This window comes from Cyanistes caeruleus, chromosome 1 (assembly GCF_971803275.1).
Source record: "Cyanistes caeruleus chromosome 1, bCyaCae1.hap1.1, whole genome shotgun sequence".
In the NCBI taxonomy this organism is placed as follows: Eukaryota; Metazoa; Chordata; class Aves; order Passeriformes; family Paridae; genus Cyanistes; species Cyanistes caeruleus.
Window position 1 is genome coordinate 18150123 of NC_141701.1, and position 23438 is coordinate 18173560.

Sequence of the window (23438 nt, forward strand, 5' to 3'; positions counted from 1 at the left end):
AGAGGTTTCTGGTTTGTGGACCTTCAAAAGTAATTGTAGATCAACTGACTGGAAATGAGCCTAGTAAAATAAAACGAGAAGTAGTTTCAGTGGCTCTATAACCATTTTTTATGTTCTCAGCATGGTCTATTCATTGTTGGATTAAGAGTATAAATTTGGTTTAAAAAGGGATGATCTCTGAAGGTCAGTCAGGCACCTCTTTTTTTTTCGAATTTTATAGTTCGAATACATGTAGGTACACTAGCCTGTAAGATACCTATGAAACCCATTGTATCTAATTTTGGTTCATGTATGATACATAAGTATATATATATATATATATATAACTCTGTGAAAATAGGGCAAATGGCCATAACTTCCTGAGAAATGTTCCCCCCAAGATACAGAAAAGAACAAGGATTGCTTTTCTTTGTTATTACTGGAAGACTGCAAATCAGATTCTGCAGTCTATGAACCTGTAAGAGGGACAAGGTGGTGAATAGTGGTGTGGGTTTGGATTTTTTTAATTATATTTTTTGTTTATTTTAGAATCATAGAATAGCCCAGATGAAGGGATCTCAAAGGATCATATCATCCAAGCCTTCATGGCCACAGGAGCCTAGATGAGGTTATCGAGCACTCTGTCCAGTTTAGTCTTGAAAACCTCCAGTGATGAGTTTCTGCCATGTCCCTGGGGAGGTTGTGCCAGTTATTCATTGTTCTCATTGTAAAAATTTCTCTTGTGTCTAGATGAAACCTCTCCTAACGCAACTTTTAGCTGCTATCCCTTGTCTTCGCTACTTTGTGTGGCTTCTTGTGAAGAGAGAGCCCTGATCTGTTTGTGGCTGCCCTGGAACATTGTGATGAGCTTTCCCCTGAATCTTCTCTAGGGAGATGAGACATAACTCCTTCAATCTTCTGACACAGGGGAGATTGTACAGGCATTTGATGGTGTTGCACCTTTTCCAGTCTGTCCATGTCTTCTTTCAACGTCATTCCAGATGGGGCCTGACAACCACTGGGTAGAGTGGGATGATAACATCTCTTATCTCTGCTAGTGATACTTCTGCAGATGCAGGCCAGGATCCAGTTTACCTTTGGTGCTGCAGCAGTGCACTGCTGACTTATGGTCACCGTGTTATCCCTATTGCCCTCAGGTCCTCTTCATCAGGGCTTCTCCCTGCCTCAGGGATCCTGGCCTATTCAGAGATCTCTGATTCTTCCATTCCAGTTGCAGGACTGTGCTTGTCTTTGCTTACTTTCCCAATGTTCTTGCTGCCCCATATCACACATGGCTTTCCCTTGTAGGTACACATGTCTACCTCATCACCTAGTTTAGTGTCATCAGCAGATGTGTTGAGGGTGCTTTCAATCCCATCATCCACGTACCTTATGAAGATGTTCCGTGTGTGGGGTCTGGTATCAATCCCTGAGGGACCCCACTTGTGTCAGACTGCCAGCCCATTTTATTCAACAGCTTCTTAGTTCAGTTGAAATGCTTCCAATTATTAAGTTCTATTTCAGTTATTTAAAAGATTATAGAGATGTAACTGTGATGTTGCTGAATCTCCAGTTTGCATCTTATATTTTTCTGTGAGAATATTTTGTTTGTGTTTTTAAGACTGCAGCCTGGTCTACTTTATAATTAGCTGATCAAGCTGTATTGCTGATAAAGCATGTCTTGACTGTTCTTTAATCTGTGATGTCAAATTCTTTTCAAATCATAAAGATTTTGTTAGAGTTTTCTTTTAACCAAACAAGCCTCTTGGGTATTCAGAGATTACTTTGACACAAAAAATGGAGGTAAATCTTAGTCCTAAGCAGGCAGCAACATGGCTGACATTCCATGAGCCAAATAATGAGCAAGAAGTCAGTCACAAAGCCTTATTCAGCAAAGAAATAGCTGTATGTGAGTGAAGGCAGAAGATAAAGAATAATCCCTACAAGATATGCCAGAAGATATGCCACTGTACTTGATGAAAAAAGTTGGAAATCAAATCTTCAGCATGAAAGCAGTTTTTTTTTTTCTCTTAGAATTAGCAGGAAATTAAGAACACGGAACTAAAGTAGGATTTATGGGAACAATTACTAGAAATAATGATGAAATTGTTAATCTAACATCCATTTTGCACTATTATTGAATCAAGCTGATTTGTATAAAGTTAACAGTAGGAAATAATGGATTTTTTTTTTTTTTTGTAAAATGTAGTGGTATGCATAATTTTTTAAAAATCCATACATCTTTGATTGTTCACTGAATAATTTTATCATCTGTGCAATTTGTTCACCATAGTGTCTTTGTTTATTCCTGCTCAAAAGCTATCTGTAGTTCATTTTAAAAAAGATTGCAGCATGGCACTGCAACAGGATTCTAAATAAACTGATCCTGACATGAAGTAGAATCATAAAATTGTTTAGGTTGAAAAAGCCTTTTAGGATCATTGAGTCCCACCAATCACCCAGCACTGCTAGGTCTATCACTAAACTGTGTCCTTAAGTGCCATATTTATACATCTTTGAAAAATCCAGGGATAGTGATTGCACCAGCTATCCTGGGCAGCCTGTTCCAGGCTTGTTTCCTTTGGTGAGGAAATTTTTCCTAATACCATCTAAGCCTCTCCTGGAGCAACTTGAGGCCGTTTTCTCTTGTCCTGTCACTTGTTATTAGAAGAGACCAACCTTCACCTGGCTACAGCCTCCTTTCAGGTGGTTGTACAGGACCATAAGGTCCCCCCTGAGCCTCCTTTTCTCCTTGCAGAACAACCCCAACTCCCTCAGCTGCTCTGCTCCTCACAGGACTTGTGCTCCAGACCCTTCCCCAGCTCCACTGCCCTTCTCTGGACACACTTCAGCCCCTCAGTGTGTTTCCTATAGTGGGGGGGGGCAAAGCTGAACCCAGGACCTGAGGTGCAGCCTCACCAGTGCCCAGTACTGGGGGATAGCCACTTCTCTAATCCTGCTGCCCAGCTATTTCTCATACAGGCCAGGATGCCACTGGCCACCTGGGCACACACTGCCTCCTATTCAGCTACTGTTGACTGGTCCTTTTTCACTGGGCAGCTTTCCAGCCACTCTGCTCCAAGCCTGCAGTGCTGCCTGGGGTTGTGACCCAAGGGCAGGGCCCAGCACTTTTCCATATTGAACCTCATACCTTTGGCCTTGGCCCATTAGTCCAGCCTGTCCAGATCCCTCTGCAGAGCCTGCCTACCCTCTCCAGATCAGCATTCCTGCTCAGCTTGGTGTCTTTTGCGAACTGACTGAGGGTACCCTCAAATCTTTCATCCAGATGATTGATTAGAATATTAGACAGGACTGGCCCCAATACTGAGACCAGGGGAGCACCTCTAGTGACTGGCCATCAACTGGATTTAATTCCATAGTATAGTAACAATGTGATAGAAAGTTATTTGAAAATGTGGTATGAATTAGCACAGCTTTTCTTTGCTGGCTAATCATAGGTGTTACTTTTCTTAAATTAGTGAATAAAGTGACCACTCTAGGAGAGCTGAGAAATTATATTTGCCAGTTGTGCATCAGATTAAGCTAAAATCCGTTTAAATTTACAGGTGAGTTTTATGCACTAGTTTGAATACAATTCTGTGTCTTTCATTTCTTTTAAGTCTCCTCATTTTTCCTGGGACTAGAATTATTTGAGGTAAGTGGTTATTATATAGGAATGCTAGGGGAAATTAAAAGCCTTTTCTAATGCAAAATATAATTACTGCTTAAAATTGCAGGGAAAAGTGCTGAAATACCAGAAAACATTCATAGAAACCAGTTTGATGAATTTCCACCACCTTTTCCACAATTGTGGGAATTAAGCTTGCTACCCACTTTTTTCCAAATATGCTCAATGATACACAAAACTGGTACATTTATTATTTATTAGAGATTTATTATTTTTAATTTGCCTGTAATATTTACTGAAACTAATAAATACTTTGTAAAGTCTTAGTTCCTGACTGTTTGTTTATAGGACACTGCTCTGCAAAAGCCAAGAGAAGTTTTCAGGCTACCTACAGACTTGACTGCATGTGATAATCGCCTTTGTGCCTCAATGCATTTCTCATCCTCCACATGGGTTACCCTTTCTGATGGTACAGGAAGACTGTATTTAATTAAATCAGGCAAGCGTGGAAGCAGTGCATCTGAAAAGTGGGAGGTACGTCCTGCAATAATGTATTTAGGAGTTGTACATATACCCCTATCAGAGTGACCTAACTGCATTAATAATGGTGTTTGTTATCCTGCTTGGACACAACAAATATAATTGTTACATTTCTACCTGAAGCTGTGAGTCTCATGTTCTCTGGTTAGTTCCTCTTTGTTTATGAATGATGAATCTGGTAAAAAGTGCCCGCATTTTGCGTCTATTTTCTTGGTTAGAGGGTAGTTTCCTAAGAAACCACAGATGTTTTAGTATTGGCAGAAATGTCGGCGTATATACTGAAGTGGAAGATTTCAGCATGATGGATTAGCTCCTTTCTCTACATCTTTTGAGAGTTCAGTGAAGGAAATTGATCATCCTGGTTTTAGATGCTTGGTAATTAATACCATCTGGTTTTTATTCTGTTCTGTGTGAGAATGCTGACACATAAATAAGTTACATTGAAGTTGTCAGTGTAACAAAAATATGAGATTTATATCTGAGGTTCTGTCATCATTTAAATTGACTTATTGAGTATGTAGAGCATGCAGTGGTTTAGAGTTGTGTTAATATCACAACACTATAAATCCTCAAACTTTATCAGGTTTCAGTAACAACAGCTGGATTGAACTCATTCAACCACTGCAGCTTGTATTCTTTGTAATTTATCCTTTCATTTTCATATGTTAATCTTATAGCAAATAATGTTTCTTTTCTTGTTGTTTTCTTGTTGTTTGGATTAATTTTGTTTTTATCTTCTTCAGTTTTTTGCTGAATGAGTACTTGAAAAAATTTGGAATACATGGTTTTTAGAATTTAAACTTCCAGCAATAGGTATCCAATGTCACACTATAAGATACAGAGTCCTATATGAAATGAATGAAATAATTTTCACATAATATAAAAAAATCATAAATTAATGAAATTTATAACTTTAAGTTAATAATTAATGATATTTTATATTCACAGTGGTGCTTGTTAGCCTTTCAATATGACAGTAATAGTTAGGCATTCTGCCTACCTAGTCACATTCAAATATTGGGTGGACTTTTCCAATCCATGTACATAAATAAAAATTCAAGAACTTCTAACCCTAACTTCTCCTAAACATGAATATTATCTCCTTCATTTCATTATAGCTTTTTGTTTCTTAGTTCATAGAGGAGGAAAATGGGATCTCTTTGCAAAGCTAAATAATGGCATGTTTGATGATTGAACACTGGCAGTGATGCTGTGGACCTTTGTCTTCTTGTTTGTGTATGTACAGGTCTCCAAGGATTTTCAGAGTATCTAGAGAACTAGTGGGGGCCTTGGGGAAATGCCTACATTTTCATCTTGAGTGTGAGACTTTGGCCAGTTGATAGGCAGTGTTTGTGGACCCTCTTGTTCTTATCAGTTGCTGTACCTCTATTTATTGCAGTGCTAACCAGGCACAGTGCAGACAGGTTTGGGGATCTTTGTGCTTTGTTTAATGGGCTCTTTTAATGATTGTTCAGTATAAACAATAATGTTTAAAAACATTTCAGTACAGTAGCTTGAGAGCCACAGAAGGAGGAACCAGAAATGTGTGACATTTGTGGATTCATATTGTCAGAGAGATTTGTAGGTGACAAACTGTCACTGAAACTCTTCCCTGCTTTCTGTAAAAGAGCAAGGCTTACAGCTTTAACTATCTGACTTGACTTTTTTATTACATTTTTTCTTCTAGATTGTGTTTAATGAAGAACTAGGAAGTCCATTTATTTTAGCACACAGTGTTTCATTTGTAAAATCTGATGCACACTCACTAGCTGTGCTGGTGCTTAGGGTAGAAAAAGATGAACTGGACACAAAAGGAAGCGGATTTCATGTTACCTTGGAATGGCTTACAATTGCAGAAAGAAAAGAGAGTAAGTGTTTTATATTACTGATGAGTAATGTTAAAAAAATAAAAATAATGTTTTTATTCTTTGTCTTAGAAGTTATATTTCCACAGGTTCTGATATTTCTTTTCCACAGATTAGATTTTACGTAGATAATTTTTTCTTATATTTTGAAATCAAGTTATTGGTTATAGAGCTAAATTTTGAGAGACATTTGGAAAAGAGGAAGAAGTAAAGTTTTGCACTTGTGTCATATTAGAAATATGATAATTAGATAATTAGGAAACAAGATAGCACTTTACTTGAATGTTACAAAATGCAATTTCTGTTTAGCTGGGTCTTGTAAAATTGAGGTTATATGGAACTATTTCTACCTAATGTCTGTTGTATTTTTTAAAATATTTTGCAGGTGGATATGGGTGTTTGGTTATTTTTTTTTGTTGTTGTTGTTTTTTAGTTTTCAGTTAATGATGCAGTGGGATTGGAAGTAGTATGAGATAAATGTAAGACATATAGTGTAAAAGGTTTTCCTGGAATAAGAGTATGAAGTTATTCCATTAATTTTGGACCAACACATTGAAAACATATTAGTTAGTATATTAATACATACTAATTAATGTTTTATCCTAATAAAGTTTGACAAATCAGACTTTATATATTCAATATGACCCTATATGTATGACATTAAATACCATGATTTACATAAAGGATACAAGACCCCATGTGTCACTGTCATATTGAAAGATGCATGGATTAAATTAATAGACATTCTTGGAATGACTGTGATATGGTCTTGCTCATTATGTTACAAGAAATAGAATTCTGATACTGATAGAAACAAGAGCTTTAACTAGTTGGACTAAAGCAGTTGAGGCATATAGTGATGTTACTAGCCAAATGTTCTTCCATCTCCTACATATCTAATATGGATAGGATAGCATTGAATAGAATAGTTCTCTGGGAAGCCTGCTGCAGTGTTTAACCACTCTCTCAGGAAATAAATGCTTCCTAGTGTCCAGTTTGAACCTCATCTGGTGCAGCTTTGAGCCATTCCCATTTGTCCTGTTACTGGATACCAAGAAGAGCTCAGCATTTCCATCTCCACTTTCCCTCCCTAGGAAGACTGCAGACAGCAATGAGGTTGCCCCTCAGCCTCATTTTCCTCAAACTAGACAAGCCTGAAGTCCTCACCTAGTCTTGACAGGACATTCTTTCCAGCCCTTTCACCAGCTGTGTTGCCCTCAGTAGCTTTAGTTATATTTTCTGCTGTTGAAACCTTGGATGATGGAAATATATCTCAGAAAGCCATGTGAGACCAACTGCCTTATGCTTTTATGGCCAGCTCAACAAGAGAAAGAAACCTCTGAACAATACTGTTTATAACTTAGAAGAAAAACTTAATCAGTAATGCTGCCAGTCTAGAGCTGAAAACTGTTACTCAGAAGTCAGCACAGACTTTTATTGTATTTTTTAATACTGTACACTTTAATAAATAGTCCTTTTTTACATTGTATGTTTTATAATTTATGACAAATATTCTTGGAATCCTTAAAAGTAGATTTAAAATATTTTCAAAAAATCTTGCCAGCTCTTCAGCATTTCCAGAGAACAAAAAATTTTTGAAATTACTGTCAGGAGAGATGCAAATAACAAAATTTAAAGCAATCTTTAATTGTGAAGAGAGAAATAAATTTGATTTCATTTAAACAAACATCTCACAAATCAGACTGATGTATGAACCAGTCTCAAAGATAAAAGTGGTTTTGAGGAATTACAATACTTTACAATCTCTTTCATCAGTAATCAATTTTTGTTACTTGCCTTTCTTTGAAACTGTCTGTGGATGCAGTTTTTTTTCAGATTTTAGTAAAAGTAAGTAGTTAATCAACAAGCCATTTCTTAAATTTCTAAAATCTGTGCTTCATCAGAGCAAAGCCTTTAAACATGTTTATGTCTCTTGATATGGACAAATGTGAGATCTCTGCCCTGTCTGGCATACAAAAGGCTCACACTCACCACTATTGTGTTACCAAAGGAAAAAAATGGAAACATGAAAATAAATCAGAATGGGGGCAGTGGTAAGGTTTTTTCATATCTTTTGTGGTACTTCAGAGGACTGTAATAAAAGTATAACCTTTCAAATTTGGTTTTCTTTCATTAACCAAACTTTTAGAAATACTTGCTGTAAAAGCTTGAAATGAGGAGCCACCACGCTGCCTTATGAGATTCAGAAAATGTGATATGCTTAGCTTTCTTCTTACCTTCTCTACAAGAAAAAAAATATTTCTACTGAGGCTGTGCTGGACTAGCTGTGGTCAGCAAAGACATCATAAGAATAAAATGAAGTCTTAGATTAATCCAGTGTAGCTCATTGGAAAACCATGGTACTGTGATTTAACAAGTAGGATTGCATAGTATTTTTAAATGTAATGAGTTCCTTAGATAATAATTTGTCTTCTAGAAATATATTATGACCTTTTTAAATTTTATTTTATAGGTGATCATAGATACGAAATCGTTAAAAGGAGAATTTTGCAAGGAAAATCAGTCCCTCATTATGCAGCAATAGAGCCAAGTGGGGATGGGCTAATGATTGTTTCCCACAAACCATTCACATATATGCAAAGTGAAAGTGACAAATTAGAAGAGAATGATGATGCAAAAGTATCAAATGAAAAGAAAGGTAAGACTTAGTCTGACAGGTTATGATAGTCTGCTCTCTTCTTTGACTTAGGACACACCTTGTTAGTTTGGCATTTGTTTGGAAACTCTAGCAATAAGTGTTTTAATATCTATCTTATGGACAGATTGATTTTTGTTTGTTTATTTGCCTTTACTGTTGGAAGTTGTATTGTGCATAAACCTGTATTAGGTGCTTTCTTTTGGATAGGAAACACTTAAAGAATTTCATTGTCTTAAGGAAAAGGATATTTTGCAGACAGACATATAATAGGTTTTTGGTATTAGTTGGATTGCTAATGCTTAAATTTAGGCATCTGTCTGAAGTATGCAAATTAAGAAACCAGTCTTCCTGGATGGGAGGGGGGCATTGACCTCCCCAAACTGTTATTCATCAGAAAGCCTTTTGATACGTAATTTTATGTAATTCCTGCCTTTCTAAAATTTAAATAATTATTTTGAAAAATCTTTTTAAGGAATGAGACTCCTGTAAAAGATTGTTTTCTCCAATGGGGGAAAGTAGTTCAAAAAAACTTCAACAAAATGCATTCGTATTTTTTTTTTCTTTGCAAACAAAACAAAGAATATAAAAACCTAATAGAGTTGTTTATTCCTAAGTATCACTAAGCTCTGTAATGTCTATGTAATTATGTTGGATTACTTTGTTTGATTTTTGTTTCTGCATATGAAGCATTGGTTAGTGAACAAATTCTAACTGAAGAATAATAGCACAATCTTTGTTAATAGCATGAAAATCTATTTGGAAAACAATACAAAAGGATCAAATTTCTGGAATGTGTTAATGTTAAACACTGTGACAACTGTGATTTTGTACATGTAATTTTATTAAGAATAGTCTGTATATATAAATCTTGAAGCAAAGGAGTTCTTCAGTGCACTGAGCACCACAATGCAAAGTAATGTAGGCTCTAGTCTTATTTGCCCAGTTATATAAAATTGCAGGTATTAATGGACTTTTAATATCAGATACCATTTGTGTCAGTGTTCAAAATTTTGAAAGCTGTCATGTCTCAGATAGTACTAATTTCTGGGGAAGTATAATTGTACCACCTGTGACTGATCCATTGCAACCAGGGCAGTTGTGGCAAAGGGCAGCAGTGCAAGAGTCCTTCCAGAGTCACAGATGCTGGTATGAAGCTTTGATCAGTAGAATCTTGAGTTGGATTGTGACAACTTGAAAGCTTTAAGGGAAACCTATACTGTACTTTTTCTCAAAATAGAAAGGTAACTTTTACAAGATTGCTCTTTCGAAAATATATTCATCTGTATTTCTATTTTCTGTATGAGTGTTACCCACTCATGCTGTCATAGCCTTTATTTTGTATAAACATTTCTCTAAAAAGGCCATTTCTTCTAGCAGTTTAATAATCAGATTCTAGAAACTGTAGAAAAAGTCAGTTACTACCTCTGGGCAGGTAGTTGTATTTCATCTCCATTAGCTGAAGCAGATTAAGACTACTTAGTCTTATAAGATCATTTCTATTGAGTAGTCAGCATAGCTTCCAGCAACATATGTAAGAAAAAAGTGTTTACATCTCTAAATGGCATGTACTTCCAGCATGCAGTAGCTTGTCAGTATACTGCACCTGATGTCTCTTCAACCAAATTATTAATCATTAATGTTTCATGTGTTTAAGTACATTTTGGCTTCCAATTTCATAATGCCACGGTAAACTTAATAGTAACAGTTAATGCCCACTGTATAACTATCAGCGTATTTGAGTATAGACATGAATATAAATTACTCTTGAAAGGAAGGATACAAATGAAGTTGATTGCTAAAAAGGTGTTTCTCCATTTTATGATCAGAATATATTTTGTGTAAGTTTTTCAGAGGTAAAAGTTAATTTACACTTTTTCAAAAACATTTCTTTTACTAAATGCCAAATGTCTCAGCACTGGAGGCTGTGGAATCCAGTAATCCTTGTAATCTAGTTTGTATTTTCCTGCATGTTTCCAATTGTAGACCCTCTCTACTACTGGCAGCAGACTCAAGATGATGTGACAATAACAGTTCAGCTGCCTCAAGACATCACAAAAGATGACATAAAAATACGTTTTTCCCCTGATAATATATGGGTTACACTGAAAGACCAGCCTCCTTTGATGGAAGGAAAGCTCTATTCATCTGTGGACCATGAAAGCTGCACATGGATAATTAGAGAGGATAAAAGGTATTGTATATACTTTTTAGTTTTTCTATTGATAGGAACAGATTTCAAAACAGACACCATATTGGATTTCTGGCCCTTCTGGAATGATCTCATTTAATGCTACACTCAGTGTCCCTTCTTGCAAGAATGTCTCTTCCCTTGAAAACAGTTCACTGGCTTTTGCTGTCTGAGTACTATTTCTTTATCTAATTGTGAAAGTAATCCCTTCCTTTTGCAGTTATTTTCCATTTATTCTCTGTATTAAAAAAAAACCCCACACAGTATCAAAATATTAAACATAGATTTGTAAGAAGAGTAAACTTAATTGATTCAACTTTGTTTTTTTTTTTTTGGTATGTTTCAGGATTTATTAGTTCCAGTGTACCTTGTTGTTTGTGGTAATTTCTCTTCCACTTTCCACAAGCAAGTATTTAAATAATAATTCAACATAAATTCTTTAGGCTTGACTTATAAATTCTTTATTATATTTTCCTAAAAAATTATATGTGCATTATAGAAGATAAATTTCTGTGAATTTAACATGCTGTAGACATCAAATACAAATGTTCCTGTTTTTATTTGAGAACTAAATTTTAGGGTTTTTTAAAATTCTGAAATAAAAATTCAAAAGAATGAAGAGGGTGCAAAAAAATAATTCCGAGCTCCCTAAAACGTAGTCAGGTTTTTCTTTGTGTTGTCTAATTTTCATACTCTGCCTGGGCTGAGCCAGGTATTCACTTACCCACACTGGTCTGGTTATCTCAGAGATATTCACACTCTTTAATGAACTCAAGAAGAAACATGTAGACCACCAGGTGATCCACTCAACAGCTGATAGCTGTTTATCTAAAACAAAGGCTACCCTTCTGAGCTGTGATAATCTTGGCTTTTTGCAGTTTCCAAAAGGTTAACTGTAAAGGACAGTGATTCTCAAAAAAAAATTAAGAGGGACTAATATTTTTGTATAGATTATACTATTACTCTATATTAAAATTTGACTGTGATTATACTATTACTCTATATTAAAATTTGACTGTGATTAAAATGTGTGGGGTTGTTGGCTTTTAGGTATCATGCTGAAAAATAACTCTGCTGAATAACTTGATTTTTTCATTATTCATTCAAGTAAGCATTATTGTATGAATCTCAGGTTTCTATTTTAATGAGAAAGAGTAATTCCATATTTCAATGTAATAAGTTACACTCAGTTCTTAATTTTCATACTGCACCACTGCTATAAATCTATTGATTAAAAGTCAAAAACTTGCTTCAGATGTCTTCTATAAAAGTGTGCTGTTCCTAATATCAGTGCAATTGCTTTAGAAACTGATTCAGAGTTGCTGCTGTGGTGCAGTAATTAGTAACTTAGAGGGTTTTCTTGTTAGGAGCACTACAGTGCTTGTCATTGCTGGAGAACCTGTAAGTGTACCTAAAAAGTGAGTATAATAAAACTGACTTATATCTATATGTTTGTCCCACAAAATATTTACATGGAATTACTATGTTGGTGCATTGGGCTGTGTCTCATTTTTTGTTTACTTAATTAGTTATTCCTAATAGTTTAGTGATCATACTGCGTTCTTGTTGTTGTTGGGTTTTGTTTTTACATGTTACAGAAATCTTAACCTCTTCTGAGACAGAACTTTAGAGAGACAGTGTAGATAATTAATTGATGTAGTATTTTTGAGTCCTATAAAATACAAATATTTTTGTCCCAGATATTATATAGAGGTAGGGCACAGTTAAATAGCCCTAAGAACTACTGTTTATGTTTCATATAAACCTCAGTATTAAAATTCTGTCAGTCTTTGAATAGATTGCTTTACAAGTGATTTCCTGCCATATTTGAAATATTTTAATGAGTCTGCTTCAGGGTAAACTACACTTATATTGAAAGTATAAGTGGTTTATAAGAGGTTTCTGTTTAGGCTATTAGAAAATCACATGCTTGGTCTGTTTTTCTTTAGAATATTTTTGTTAGTATGGTGTATTTTATAATTTGAATGCTAATGGTTTCTGTGATTTTCATTATTAATTCAGTTTGAAGAGAAGTGCTCTTATCTACATTGAGAGCTTTTTGATTAATCTGACAAATGGATGTAGTGTTTTCATGTGTTACTCTTTATCTTCTCTTTCCATTTTAGCTTGGAAATCTCTCTGATTAAGAAAAACGAGGGGTGCCAGTGGCCAGAGCTAATCATTGGTGATACAAGAGGGGAATTCATTATGGACCCTTCCCAATGCTCTGAAATAGCTGAAAGCCTGATGCATCTTACCTCTGAAGTAATGGTAAAGAATCAAGAATCAAAGACTTAAAATTCTTGTACTTGTACATGTGGTCTTTTCTTGATGCCCTAATTTGCACTGCATTGATCCAACTCACCAGTTCATTTACTATTCATTCATTTTTAATTGAAGGTGTTACAAACTAATGGCACTAGAGTTCTGAATGCACTTTGAACAGTAAAATCATCTTCAAGGGGGACTGAATTTAACTTATATGATGGTGTCTATGCAACAAATAGAAGCTTGATTTAGCATTGAAAAGAAACTTTGTTCCCACCATGTAGGATGTGCCAGTTTGTTTTAAAGCAGTTAACTAAATGATTTTGAAAGATGTCTGTTTCTTGTTTATCAATAGGTTAGCAAAACCTGTTTTATACTGTCTTCCTAGGGATACTGTACTTGACCTAGAGACTGTGAGTGTAAATGCCATGTTTAAAAGGAAAATTTAGGAAACTATAAACATGACTCATGAACTTTCTGGCATTTTTGTCATACAGGAAGTCTACTTAAAGTAAAATGTAATTTTTAGCTGCTGTTTACTTGATACTTGGTTTAATTAGAAAATGGCATCTCATTTTATGAGAATTTATGAAGTGTGCCTCCATGTGGCTTTTGATATATTAGGTTTGGATTATTACTTTGTTTTTAATAAGGCTGAAAAGTGTTATTAAAATAAATTCTATTTAGTACTCCAGATTGATTTCTCTCTCCCTCAGTATTTGTGAGAAAGATATTGTAGTGTATCTTTTGACCATAGATTTTTTTGGAACTTCAAATTTGTTTTCTTTTGTACTTCATACTAAGCTTAAAGTGATGGTTTTTTAATCATAAGTTTTCAATAATTTTAAATATATTTTAATAATTAAAATTATTATAAGCAAAACTAAAATGTGTCATGTATTTAGAGCTGCTTATAAAATGAATCAATCCATTTTTCAATAGCATTATTAATGACAAGCTGAAATAAGCTTACACTGATGTACATTTACTAAATATGCATATGTTTTCAGAATTGTGTACTTTTGCTACTTAGAAAGGGTATTTATTGTCCATGTATTAGTGGCTTATGTACCTTTCCTTAAACTGAAATTGATTTTATTGTATCTACCACTTCTGCTGTCCTCCACAGCAGAAATTTTTATATTTATTTTGAGTGAGTAAATAACAGCTTAATCTTTCAGTATGTATGGATATGCAAATAATTCTTCAGTTGTTCTTTGTGGTCTTTTTTGTGTCATAAAAAAGATTTATTTTTTTTCAGTAGTTTCAATTTTCAGTGTAGTTCATTCTTTTTTTCAGAATCCAAACCCTGAAAAGGAAAACCCACCTTGTAATGCTCAAGAGTTAGAAGAGTGTGATGCTTTCCTGGAAGACGGCGCAAGCTTGTGCAGATTTGATGGTGATACCTTAAAAGTCACTCATACAGTAAGTACTGCAAATTATTACAGAAATACTTTAAAGCACTTTTTTGTGTGGAATTTGACCTCTATTATCAGTACAAAAATCTATAGACTGTTGAAATCACATAAATTTCTCCCATGATATCAAATCACAGTAGCAACAGTGTGCAATCCATATGTGTCCTTTGATATCATTTTAATATAAAAACATATATAAATATGTTTATATTATATATATACAATATATATAAAAACAAAGCTCCTTTTGTTCTGATTAAAAAATACATATACTTTCACAAGTGAGCCATTTGAAAAACAAAGTTATATCAGAGTAATTATAAGAAAAGGATCTTTTTCAGTGGCATAAAATTTTTAGATGACTTGGCTTGCATTTTCCACAATAGTTTTTCAGACAGCCGGGTAGAAACCTGACCTTTTTTACTAAGAAGCTGGAGCACAGATTACTTTATGGTACTTTTTTGTCAATCACACTGAAAATAACAGACTGGGGGCAAAATGCTTCAATAGTGGGCTTGATTTGGGTTGTAAGCAATGGTGACTAACAGTAAGCTAGGATTTGATCTTGTCTGTTGCTTGGAGTTGGAAACAAAATCATGTGAAAACATTACAGATTAACTTGTCGTGAGGCTTTTTGAGAGTTTTTTTTTAAACTGGATGAAAGCAAAAACTACATTGTGGTTGTAGCATGGTTTGGGTTGCCTGGTAAATTGTAAAGCCTCTGTCCTTGAGATATTCAATACCAGACTGGATAAAGTTCCCAATACCTATTACTTTATTAATAAATAACTCAGCCTAAACTATTGCTCCTCACACTGAAGGGTAAGAAATGCCTGAGACATTTCACAGATCAGGAGGAACATGAGTTCATGGGATCATAAGAAGGCTGCTTTTTAGCAGACAGCAAGACATTGTGGAGCAAGTTTGAACTCCAGGGTGCTTGTAAAAAGTTCTTAAAATGGGTGGCATAAAAGTAGTTTAAAGGTTAATGTGTTTAAAGAATTATGGTCAAAGGACATTATCTGTGGGTAGGAAATATTAATTTCAACCTTTTCTATGGGAACTTGTGGTTTTGTTCCTTGTTAGAATATGTAGAAATATGAGTATTTCAGTATATTTTTCAGCATACAGGAAAGTATTTTCACTTTGATTTAGTTCTTATTTCAAGTTGTTTAGGGTTTCTTGTTAGCAATTATGGGGCCTTTTCCTTCAGAAATGGGGCTGGTATAGCTTTTTACCCACAACTCCTACAAACATTTTTATTGAAAAGCGTGCTAATCTGAAATTTAGTAATTACTTGATTGCGAGTAAATTAAAAATGTTAACATTTCATAATTTTAGTATTCTATCTAATCCTTGTTTTAGTTCTTGCCAGCTTTTACCTGAGAGGGACAGTATGTCCTTCCCTGTTAGCCCTGCAGAAAACCAGATGTGATTACTTAGAGAGAATCTTTTCCTAACATGAGAAGATTGTAGGTTAGGATCTACCCTAGAAAACCATGTCTGCACAAAACACATTCCCATTTCCTTGTGTAGTGGATGTAATTTTTCTCTCAGTATTACTCCAATGAACTTAATTGCATCTCCTTAAAATGTGTAAGGCACCTGTGGTGTATTGAGCTGTTGATCAGTGGGATGCAGCATAATGTATTCAAACATTTTGTCAAGTTACAAACATAAAACTGGTGATCATCTAACTTTGGCAGTATGTGTAACAGAATTTGCTATTTGTGCTTTGAATAAATATTTTATATTTGTTTTGTTTTCAGATTAATCTTGGAAGCAACCAGTATCTTTTCTCAGTTGTTGTGAATCCCAGAGAAATGCCGTGCTTCTGCCTGAGGCATGATGTTGATGCTCTTCTCTGGCAGCCTCACTCTGACCAACCAGAGAATATGTGGGAACACATTGCTACTTTTAATGCTTTAGGTAAGAAATTAACTTCTGTGTCACACACCTCTGAGACTTTTCTATTTGAATACTTATGGTATGACTTATGTTGATTTTTCACTTTCTTAAATTGGAATTGAAAGTAATTATAATTCTGTCGATAGCAGCATGGTAGCTTAATTTTAGAAATAAGAGAACATAGAAACGAAATGTTTATGCCCTGGGAGGAAAATAAGCCTTTTCAGGCCATGTATAGTATGTAAGCACAGAACTGCATAGCAAAAAAGAGAGTTCCTTGGATAAGTGACTTTGAGTTAGAGACTGAAAAGCATAATCACCACCTTAACACTTGCACAGACATTGTCATAGCAATAGCTGCAGTTAATGCATTATATGTCTAGGTGTATGTAATCTTATGGTAAGGTGTTTTAATAAGTGACCTTTAGATTTTTTCCTGTCTTGACTCATGTGGTAACCATTGGCATGCATTTTTTCAATGGAAATGAAACAAATAACCTTGCAGAAAGATGGTAGATCACTTTACAAAGATTGTATCTCAATTCTCTTTACAGAAGTGTGAAAGGAAATCAGTCTGAAATGAGTCTATGAGTGAATATTAACAGAAATTACAGTGTGTTAAAAAGTAACTCATTTTTCTTCAGTCAGTTCTAAACAGAAAACAAGTTTTAAGTGTCTGTTCAAGATCAGGTGGGCTCAGAAATCCTAATTTTTAAATGTAATTACACACTTGGAGATGAGGAGAGACAAGAGATTTATTCTACTTAGGCTGCAAATATTGGGCCAAGATTGCCCATATGGACCATGTCTGTGGCCTCATGATCCTGCTGAGAAAATGAAAGACCTTGTGAGGCACAAAGGTACCAGATGTGGGAAGAGTATCTTGCTGTACATATGTATCCAAAACACCAGTTAAGATGAGGTATATGAGAATTGTATTTTGGTACTATTCTTGCCTCCTCACCAACTATCAATTATTGCAAAACCAGCACCACTGGTTAATTCATCCATTAAGAAAGTACTGACTTATGTAATAAGAGTGCTTTGGTGGTTTAGTGGGTTTTTTTTATGTTGAATGTTTTTGGTTGGTTGGTTGTCATTGTTTGTTTGTTTGGGGTTATATTTTTTGTTTAAAATTACACATTAGTTTTGAAGTTAAGCTTGGGTTTTTATCAGCCAGTTAAACTTCAGTTGAAATGCATCTATTACTTATCCCTGCTGTTTGGTTTTGGGTTATTTAGGTTATGTCCAAGCATCAAAGCAAGACAAGAAGTTCATGGCTTGTGCTCCAGATTATTCCTACGCTGCTCTTTGCGAGTGCTTGCGACGAGTTTTCATCTATCGCCAGCCAACACCTCTGGCCACAGTTCTCTACAACAGGAAGGAAGGAAGACAAGTAGGACAGGTTGCTAAGCAGCTGGTAGCAACCCTGGAATCCAGTGATCCTATCTTAGGCTTTCAAGCTACGAGTGAGAGATTATTTGTTCTCACAACAAAAACCTTGTTTTTAATAAAGGTGAACTCTGGAAATTAATTACACAGTGTGCTCTGCTGTATTTTGTGTTAACAATTTGTTATAGAAGTGGATAGGTAGACAATCTGACAAGTTCAGTCCAGTTTGCTGAAAAACAAAAAGGGGATGTTTTACAGGGGAATCAAATTTCTTCGTTAAAATTTTTCTGTAGGAAAGTGAGTTTTTTGACTTTGCCATGGATGTAAGCTTTTTCAGAGCTATGGGAAAATGCCTTCTGCATTACCATCTTTGTCAAAGTAATTGTCAGATGCTGCTATCACATAAGTGAATAGATTTATGCATTGCTTTTTCCAAATGACTTTATTTGCTATACTTCTGAGTTTTGAGAATTCACTGCTTTTTTTAAATGCCACTGTTTACCTATGAAAAAAAGTAGTCTGATATAGAGTTGCAGGCATATGATGTGCACAGTAGAATGTATCATAAATAAAAAAAATCTCCAGTGCAAATATTGTTGACCAAAAAATTGATCTGCTATTTTGACATTAAGTAGTTTTGAGTGAAATGGATCGGGTATTATGTTTCTTATACAGGTAATTAAATGGAGAAATTTTGCTGTATACGCACATTTTAAATTATTGGTTTGGGACTTATTTATTCTTGCAGTAAAATCTGTTCACGTTTCTAGAATACATTTTAGCAGCTTTTTCCAGAAGCAAAGTAAGGGTCAATATATAGCTGCCAATTATACATCAAATTTTGTTAGTTAAGGTCTTGTCATACTCTCAGTTGTGCCATTTTTGACTTTATACTTCATTTCAAGTGACTCATTTACAATGAGAAAATGGCTGACAGAAAATCACTGGTTTGTAACCTGGAATGGCACACTCAGATGTGCTGCTTCTGCCTCAGATGCCACTGTAAATGCTGTGTTGTCACTTAACTCTTCTGTCTGTGTTGCCTAATTCAAAACCTGGTATATTTGCAATATAAGAGTACTGAGGTCAATGAGGATGCTTTGGTTGAACAAACTGGTATGGTCAATTGAGTTGAATACTTGTATCTGAAGCTTTTTGTTTCTTATTTTGAATTGGCATTGTCAATACATTTAAACCAAAGAGTAAGTTGTGACAGCTCTGCCCTGGGTTGGGCTTTTTTCATAGTTGGCTTACAGATCCATAGCAAAGAATGCCTAATGTCTTGTGTACTGGCAGGAAAGGTGCTCTCATCTGTGGTACCAAAGTACTGAGAGACTCAAATACAGGTGGCCTTTTAGTTTGCATCTCCCTACCAGTATTATTTCAGAACTCTCTAAGAATCTATTGTGAGAAGAATAAAGATTTCTTTACTTGTGATTGTTTTGATTCTCCTGTAAATTCTCCAGATTTCTATCAGTGAACTGATTAAATAACAAGTGGGAGGCAAGCAATTGTGGCTTGCAAAAACCCTCCAAATGCAGAAGCTTTTCAAGGAACTTGATTTTCCTTCTACTCACAGCAGGATTATATAGTATATCAAATATTGAAAAGCTCTTCCTTTCTTTTACTTGGATAAGTTAAAACTGACTGGATTTGTAAATCTCTTTTCATTCTGTCCTTTTAAAACTGTTTTGAAAATGCTTTTTGGAAAGGTTCAGTGAATGTATTACCATTGCATGACTGGTTTGCATTTAAATTTTATTTGTTGGCCAATAATGTCACACAAGGTGGTAGAATTCCTGCAGAGGTTCTATAGAAAAAAATTATGTAGCCTATTACTTTGCAGCATAAATTAAGTGCTTTTAGATGTATATGAATATTACTTAATATGATACTAATCTTTGGGGACACAGTTAAGAACATTCCTCCATTTTCTTTGGAAAATGGAGGAATGAAGGAGTAAAGGAATCATAGTTAACATGCCTTTATCATCTCTGGCCTACTGCAGGCAGTTTCAATATAGATGAGAATTTCACCTGTTCTTTGGCAAATTCTTGCTGTGAGTTACATGTCTGGAAACATGCTCTGCATTTTCCTGCAACAGAGGGAACAAAGTCAACTAAAATGGTTACCCTTGAAAGGTGTTACAATATGCAATGACTAGAACTCACATTCCAAATGTATGTCTGTTTGAAGGGAGTTCTTGTTTGCATCTGGAAGTAACTGAACACAGGGAAAAGGTTCATCCCTTTTCCGTGTTACTCATCTGTTTGTAATCATGTTCCCAGGAACAATATATCAAGTAGTCTCTTTCTTACTTTGCTTCTATGAGAGTCAAGGATATTTTATTATTTGAAATACTTTTTACCTTGAGGAACCTGGAGTGCTGTTGCACAGCAAGCTTACCCTGAGGCAGGAAAATCCCAAGCACAAAAGCAGGCTGGGAAAAGAATGGATTGAGAGCAGCCCTGGAGAAAAGGACTTGGGGGTGCTGGTGGATGAGAGGATGGACATGGCCCAGCAGTGTGCACTTGCAGCCCAGAAACCTAAACATGGCCTGGGCTGCATCATGTGAAGCATGGCCTGTAGGTCCAGAGAGGTGATTCTGCCCCTCTGCTCTGCTCTGCTCTGCTCTTCTCTGGTGAGACCCCACCTGGAGAAATGCATCCAGCTCTGAGGTCCCCAGCGTAACAGACATGGACTGGTTGGAGTAAGTCCAGAGGAGGGACACGAAGATCATCAGAGGGCTGAAGCACCTTTTCTGTGACAACAGACTTGAGAGAGTTTGGGTTCAGCCTGGGAAAGAGATAAGTTTCTGGATAATAAGTCTCTGGGAGACCTTCGAGCAGCCTCCTAGTACATACAGGGGCCTGCAAGAGTGTTGGAGAGGGGTTTTGGACAAGGCCATGTAGTGGTAGGATAAGGGATAATGGCTTTAAGCTGAAAGTAGGTTTAGATTCGATACTGGAGGAAAATCTTTACTGTGTGAGTGGTGAGGCACTGGACAAAGTTGCCCAGAGAAGCTGTGGATGCCCTGTCCTTTAAAGCTCAGCACCAGACTGGATGGGGCTTTGAGCAACTTGGTCTAGTGCAAGTTGTCCCTGCCCATAGTGTGGGGTTGGAACTAGATGATCTTTAAGGTCGGTTTCCAACCATCTTACAGTAACTAAATTGCTGCAAGCCAGCAGGAGACACTGCCTATCATCAGTTCAGTGTCTGTGTTCAATTACTCTTAAGGCTTATTTGTTCATTTGTATCCTAAATAGGCTTATACAAAGTATAAAATGTGGATGTTTGAGAGATGGTTTTCTGATGACCACACTTCAATTTTTCTAGGATTTTGTTTCTTGAGATCTTACTTTTTCAGACAGTTCTTCCTGAGAGGTCCCTATCACAATCTGTTTACAGAATTTCTGAGAAAATATTTTACTATTACAGGTTTACTTGGCTGTTATGGCATTATTTGATTTTAGTATTTTCAGTTCTTTCCTTAACTGCATGTTTGGAATGCATAATGTATTCTTCTACAAGTTTAAATAAACAGAAAAAATGTTAAAATTTTAAAATTACTTTAAAAGATTTATATTAATTTCAAATATGTAGCCTTCCTATATTACTGAAATAAAATAAAAAATAAAAATAAGAAATTCCTTAAAATAAAACTTGTATTAAGGAGTTTTGTGCTATGGCAAAGTTCTAGCAGGTCCCTGCACTGCAGAGCCAGGGCTGTTGCCAAGACATGCACTATTGCACTCCTTGTAGATTTCTGTGAAATCCCCTGTACAGCCTTGCTGATGTTCCATTTCTGCCAACACACAGCTTTAGAGGTAGTTACTGGAGGGGGTTGATAAGTATTCAGGTGCATTGGTGTGTTAAAGTGTGCCTCTGGTTCTGTGTCTTCTTTATAAAACCCAAATAATCTGTACAAACCCTTCTAGATGCAAGAAAGAGGTCTGGCCTTTCTTCTCTCCCCCTACCTCAACATGGGTGCTTTTTTTCAGGAAAGTGAAGGAAAAGAGGAAGAATTTGGTCTGTATGTCTGTCCTTTGACAAAAAGTAGTTCTTCATTAATGAAACAGCAGATCCAATGAGAGTAAAACTAAGGTTAAAGCTTTTATTTCAGTTTTTTTGTGCTTTGTTTCAATATGAGCCAGTAGAACTCTTTCATTTCCTTGCTTTCTGTCAATTTATTTTTTTCTATTCTCATTATGCAGATTAGATGAACTTGTAGCTTGCAGCCAACCACATATTAGCCACATAATAAAAATTTTGGTTTAAAATGTTTTGCCATCAGTCCTATGTGCCAATATTTCTGGAAGTCTGGTGGGATTTGTTTCCCCTCCTCCCTATGCAATTCATGTTCATTTGTGCTATGGATAAAAATCAGCAAGGTCTAAGGATAACCTGACATCTTTGATGTAGAAGAGCCAAGCATCAAGCAAGCCTTTTCATCAAGACTATTGTAATACTTTAAAGCCAAGGTATAGTCCCTTTTTCTTGGAGAAATGTTTGCTGGAGTAATAGTTTTTCCTTTATAAAAGGTTTAAGGTCCTTCTGTAAAACTTCCTTTACACAAAGATCATTGTCATTAAGATAGCAGGATATTGATTAAAATAACATCTAGTTAATAGTTTCAGATGCAGACCTGGAAGATACTTGTCATAGTCTTTACCAATCTAATGCTCTATACAAAATACCTTTATAAACCATTCCAGTGCACTTTTGCAATCTAATGTCAGTTGCAAGGAACTCTCAAGAAAAAAACAAAAAGCTAATTTAAAAAAATTAATGATTTTAGAACGTGACTTGCATTATGCTGTGATGAATATACATGTATTAGTTACATTGTGAATGTGCAGGACTTGTGTATGTATGTACATTTGTATTTCCATCTGTATATGCACACACCTGTATGAATTCATGCTGCCTTAAGGTATGGGGAGGGTGGGGTGGCTTTTGGAGAGGAGAATCTTTTAAACTTACTGACAGCAAAGCTTGGATTCTTCGTTAACCTGTTCATGAGCCTGCCATACATGTGTTGTAATGTCATGATAACTGTGAAAACATCAGTCATGAATCCTGTGGTGATTTCCTCTGCTGGGGATTAAATATGAGACATCTCAGTTTTTAATTTTACCCAAACTTAAACAGCTCAGAGGCCAAGTATTGAGTAGATTCCTCAAGTTGGCAGAATTGATGCAGAAGTGATAAGTATTTATTTTTATCAGAACAAGTGATGTTTAGAGGGAAAAGAAATAAGACCCACTGAATACTAATTCAGTCACTTTCAGCACTGAAATTGCAGCTGATTGGCCTTTAATGATTTTTCTCTTTTAAATTACTCAATCTCTGTTGCGTGTGTCCCCTCTAATAGATGTAGAATACTTTATGGTAATTTAAGGTTGAGCAATTTATGGGAATTTTCTGAATAACTGAATTATGCTTGCATTTGTGGCATCTAAAGTATAGGCATGAGGTACAAGATGGATACACCTAGTCATAAAGAGACCAGGAACTCAGGCTCTTGATTTGATCAAGGGCTGGCAACCATCTGAGCAGAAATAAAAAACGATGTTTTGGAGACATTTTCGTG

The 23438-nt window shown here is 35.6% G+C and overlaps 1 protein-coding gene across 2 annotated transcripts in view; it reads left to right on the forward strand.

Annotated features, from left to right (window-relative positions):
• Positions 1-21507, forward strand: part of NUDCD1 (NudC domain containing 1) — a 37324-nt gene extending 15817 nt beyond the window's left edge. For both annotated transcript variants that reach the window (XM_023920535.2, XM_086880194.1), the window contains exons 3-10: positions 3956-4141; positions 5835-6015; positions 8486-8671; positions 10655-10862; positions 12986-13130; positions 14427-14552; positions 16315-16474; positions 17695-21507. In XM_023920535.2, coding sequence (XP_023776303.2) covers positions 3956-4141; positions 5835-6015; positions 8486-8671; positions 10655-10862; positions 12986-13130; positions 14427-14552; positions 16315-16474; positions 17695-17987 — 1485 coding nt within the window. In that variant the 3' untranslated portion in view covers positions 17988-21507. The remainder of the gene's footprint in view (positions 1-3955; positions 4142-5834; positions 6016-8485; positions 8672-10654; positions 10863-12985; positions 13131-14426; positions 14553-16314; positions 16475-17694) is intronic.
• Positions 21508-23438: the final 1931 nt, after the last annotated feature.